This window comes from Seriola lalandi, unplaced genomic scaffold (genome assembly GCF_002814215.2).
Source record: "Seriola lalandi dorsalis isolate HSWRI2012SDOR001 ecotype SW California unplaced genomic scaffold, Sedor1 jcf7180002054408, whole genome shotgun sequence".
Taxonomy (NCBI): Eukaryota; Metazoa; Chordata; class Actinopteri; order Carangiformes; family Carangidae; genus Seriola; species Seriola lalandi.
Genome location: NW_019524961.1, coordinates 1,134,122 through 1,139,139, shown reverse-complemented (window position 1 = coordinate 1,139,139; position 5,018 = coordinate 1,134,122). Strand labels below are relative to the sequence as shown.

General features: G+C 37.3%; 1 protein-coding gene across 1 annotated transcript; it reads left to right on the top strand.

The window, feature by feature from the left end:
- On the top strand, nucleotides 1-4,145 carry cks1b (CDC28 protein kinase regulatory subunit 1B). The gene is made up of 4 exons (XM_023409928.2): nucleotides 1-137; nucleotides 379-446; nucleotides 631-758; nucleotides 1,993-4,145. The coding sequence occupies exons 2-4, from the start codon at nucleotides 388-390 to the stop codon at nucleotides 2,040-2,042; spliced, it is 237 nt and encodes a 78-aa protein (XP_023265696.1). The 5' UTR covers nucleotides 1-137; nucleotides 379-387; the 3' UTR covers nucleotides 2,043-4,145.
- The last annotated feature ends 873 nt before the right edge of the window (nucleotides 4,146-5,018 follow it).

Below are 5,018 nucleotides of genomic sequence, written 5' to 3'. Positions count from 1 at the left end.
ATTTGAACAGTGAAAAGCGGGCTTGCAAACATTCGAGAGGGAAACAAAGAAGGAGAAAACATCTCGCTGCTGTTGGACGCAAAAACTGGAATAATTTACTCTTTTTTAAACCCCGGAATACCCCCGAAATTAATAAGGTAACTTTGAGATCTCATTGATTGTTCGCAAAGCGACATAAACGTCTGGTTGGACGTTTACATCGACCTAAGTTGAAGGAGATAAGTCTTGTTCTCAGCTAACTTGAGCGACGTTAGCATAGCTACACTCGCTTAGCTATACGAACTAAAAGTTGCTGCCACTGTAGCCACTAAACTATCGAGCTAATATGCTTTATTTGTGATTCTGAATGTTGACTAATGTTAAAAACCTCTCCACCAGATTTCCGTCATGTCTCACAAACAGATCTACTACTCTGACAAATATGACGATGACAAATACGAGTACAGGTGGGTATGGTTTCTGTTTGTACAACATGCACTTTAACTTTGTCAGTGTGTCAACGTTATTATATAACATATTTAATAATCTCACCATGGTAACATTCGACTGAAACCGTCGTCCGTTATGTAACACTATACGCCATACTATTATTTAACTGGTGCACCCATTTTCTATAAATATTTTCTACAGGCATGTAATGTTACCCAAAGACATTGCAAAGCGTGTACCTAAGACCCATCTGATGTCGGAGACCGAGTGGAGGAACCTGGGTGTCCAACAGAGCCAAGGATGGGTGCATTACATGATCCACCAGCCAGGTATCTTAATCTTAATGTTAAACCATGTATGTATGTATGTATGTATGTAGAATGTATTCTGATTCTAATGTAACTGAGCTGAAATGATCCCATCTTGATATATTTCTGATGTTTATTTGGCCCCATTCTGATGCTGGGGCTAGTAGCAGGCCATTGTGAAAAATGTAACAAAAAGCAGTTTTGGCTGATTGAGTGACAAGGCAACTCTTGATAGATTAACTTTAGCACACATGTTAAATCATACATGTCAGGACAAGAGTGTATGTGTGGTGCTTCTGCAAATAAATATCATCCATAGATGGATTGATCTTGAGATTTTTTGTACAAATAACAAGGTGTAACTTACAACTAAGGCCTAATGAGTTTTCCTTGGAATCTGTAGCAATAGATTTTCAAGTCTTTATTTAATAATTTGCAAAAAAGTGCTTGAGATGATGATGATGATGATAATAATAATAATAATAATAATAATAAATGAGAACTCACTAGGTATTTTTTGGGTTAAGGGTAAAACTAGGAGTCTAATCAGGATGACGGTGCTGAAAGTTAATACTAGATTACTAGTTAATACTAAAGTTAATATGTTTATATTATGCATATGTTACAGCTTAATATCTATGGTTTATCTTTTATCTCAGCCATTTTTTTGACTGCAGCGCACACTAATGCAATCATAAACTGAAACAAGGCACAGAACACAACTGGACTAGGGTTATTTCATTTTTTTTTTTTTCTTTTAATCTACTGATCATTAAGTGATAAAGTCAGAAAATTGTAAAAATTTACATGAGCCCAGGGTGGCCACTTTATATTGTTAAATTGGTTGCAGATTAATTTTCTTATAATCCACTAAATGATTAATTGACTAATTGTGTCAGCTCTTTAGAGCACAGATATGTTGCTCCTTGCATGTTTGTTGTTTAGCTGATTGAAAGTTTGAGCCCTTCTGTCCCCTTTTGTTTTATGAAGATGAAAGACAACAAGTCCCTTAATTACTTTAAAACAGGTACAGTTACATCTTTTCAAAGAGTTGGTCCAGGTTAGTGGTCAACATTTCAATAGATTTGGTGGCCACAAGCATATGGACAACAGGTGCCATCCTAGTCACACCTTCCATTCAAAATGTGTGTAATAGGAGTAACAAGAGTCAAGTTTCCCCTCAAAGAATCAAAGCATCACAACTGTTAAGTTTGATCACTCTGCTTACATATTGTGTGTCTTTCTTTTCTTGTAGAGCCACACATCTTGCTGTTCCGGCGTCCTCTGCCCAACCCAAAATCCTAAGTGACAGATGCTCTGGGTCCTTGGAAGATCAGTCCCACTTATGTGCCACAGATCGACGCATCAAAATAGAGATCATGCTGTCAGATTCCCAATGTGTGGTCGATGACTTGTAATTTGGGCTGATCGTGTCGGACCTGGAGAAGGACTATCACACTTATGAACAGTGGTTGTGGATGGATTATGTGTTGAAGGAACAAAATCATCACCCTTCTCTCGAGGAAAAGACTTGTGCACGTGTTAAAAGCAACACACCGTCTGCCAGAAACATTCAGATCAGCTAACACCGTCTTTTTGACTTAATCTTTCTGTCCAACTTGCTGAACCTGCTTGGATATTCCAGCTTTTTAGAACAATTGTAATAAGATGTGGGGAGTGAAACTTGTTCAAACATTTGAGTTATTCTAACAGAGTGCGCTCTGGGTCGAGCTCAGGTCACAACACAAGCCAGATAGAATAGTTGGATCCTAAATTAAGTTCAACTCTGAAACAAACTGCGGTTTTAAGTTACATGTTGCTGCTCAGTTTAAATGACACTGTAAATTGGCATTTAACAATCTGTCATGTGCATGAAAAGCCGCATCTATAATAGTCTCCTAATTAGTCTTGATCACTTTTTTCAATAAGAGCATATATTACTCTGGGGCCTACTTTAAAAGAAATCTTGTTGATGGGTCTGATTGTACCAGTTAGCTGCTCAGTATTTATGAATGTGTTGCCCTTTCTGAAATAAATGTAAACTTTTTAAAATCTTATTAGTGTGGACTTGTGTTTTGACAGTATTTGGTGTATACAACTACTGTACGATCACACAGAGCCACTTTACACATGAAAGGCGTGTTAAAAAGAATAAACAAAAAAAAAAAGAAAAGTGGTTGATGGCTTTAATAGCAGACAATACCCTAAGATGCTCTTATAGAATTAACCCAAATCATTGAATCAGATATTGAAAAGGCAATTGCATTCATTTTGGTTTGGTATTATATGATATTGCTTTGAGGCACTTGTGTGTGCGGATTTTTTTTTTTTTTTTTTTTTTTTTTTAATTCTGAATACTTGCACCCACCCACTCTGTCATGTGCCAGTTTGCGGCCTGTCCCGCTTTACTACCATGTTCTAGCTTCTCTGCTGTCATTTGAGGTTAAGATTTCACGTTAAAGTTGTTCTGTGAACTTGTGCCTTTTTGTAAAGTTTGCTTTTCACTTTTTTCTGACGGAATTAGTTTGTATAATTACACGTGTTGGTGTCGAGATGTTCTCCATTTCAGAATTAAATCAGTATGAGGAGAGTCACAATGCATTTACTCTTTGGAATAAGTGTGCGGTGGGGGATCGACCTTGTTTAGTAATCCTGACAATAATACTAAAATAATGGATTATTACAGATGAAGTTTGGAACAATGTGTTGCAGCTGCATCAAAGTGGAAAAACTGTACTCATCTGTTTGCCAATTTTATCATCTTTTTGAACACTAAGTGCTGGAAAAATCAACAAAAACTTCACTTTAAAATCTTTAGTTTATATCCCATCATTTAGTGCTTGGTACAGAAGAAAATCCACCAGACAGCAGCATGAAATTCTTCTGAATACACCCTCACCTCTCGCTGTTTCCTCTGTCAACTGTAAAATGAGGGCAGTATGGGATGATTCCCATGTCCTTCCCAACAGCCTGTTTTCAAAGGCAACCAGATCTCAGAACAAAACAAAATTCTGTTAACTCATGAACTGCACGTACTGATGCACCCACACCAGACAAAATAACCATTTGATAATGGTAAAGAAATTGACGTGCACCTGCTGTACAAGTTGAAACACATCACATAATTATATGACGTGACATTTCATGCAAATGTAATGTGAAGTGTCATTTTCACTGCAAATGTACTTACAATATAACAGATTGAATTGAAGCACAGTGAAAGAGGCTCACTCACATCAGGCCTGTTGCAACAATGCTTTAAACTGTTTCACATTTAACATTAGCACTGCTTTATTCCTGCTGTAGGGAACTTTCCCTTTCAACGCCTGTGATGTTTCTGTATGCGCCGTTTCTTTTATTACCAATCACTAATGCTGCCGTTCGGAAAATAAAACTATTGTTTCACAATGCTGAATATTTTATGTTCATACAGCTTTTTAAGAAATTATTCTGACATTAACTGCTTTCCTGTATGACCCTGGGAACGACTAGCAGCTTTTTCTACTAAACCTGTGTGTTAATGGAATATGTGTGAGCCACAACTGTGCTGTGAACTTGCCATATGTATGATAATCAGGTGTTGAGCCACATCACTTTACCTGTTGTAGTACAATGTGATGAAGGTGTGTATGCCAGACAGCTCACTTTGTGAACGTGTGATATTATGGTGCACAGTTGGTGTTCATCCAGTGGCACAGTGATACTGCATCTGTTGTCTGGCACTGTGACCAGACTCTTGTTTTACTTATTTGTGGCCTGTAATCCAATTCCAATTTCTCCCTTCTCATGTGTAATATGGGTCTCATCTACTGGTAAATGTCTCTGTGAGTGTAATGGACAAAATGTTTTACTGAATGGGCAAGTCGTTACAACGGTGTACGTGCATAAAGGGAGAGGCAGACACAGCATCTGCTACACATTTAGCAGTGATACGTGGTGTAAACAACTAGTGGATTATTGCTGCATGAAAAGGCAGTGACAAAACTTAAAAGGCTGGATCATTCAGAGGATATGTTTTGTTGGTTTGGGTGTCCGTTTTAAACAGGATTCAGCTCTTCATGAATTAAGTTTTGTTCTTTAAAGACCCTCTTTAAAGGAGCTTTAAATTACATGACACCACTGATATATAATAATACACGTGACTAAGAATTTAGGTTGGAAATCGCTGTCAGGGCTTCAACAACCATTTTCTTTTCATCATCGATGAATCTGCTGTTTACTTTCTGAATCGTTTGGTCTATAAGATCACAGAAAATAATTAAAAATGTCCAATTTCTTTAG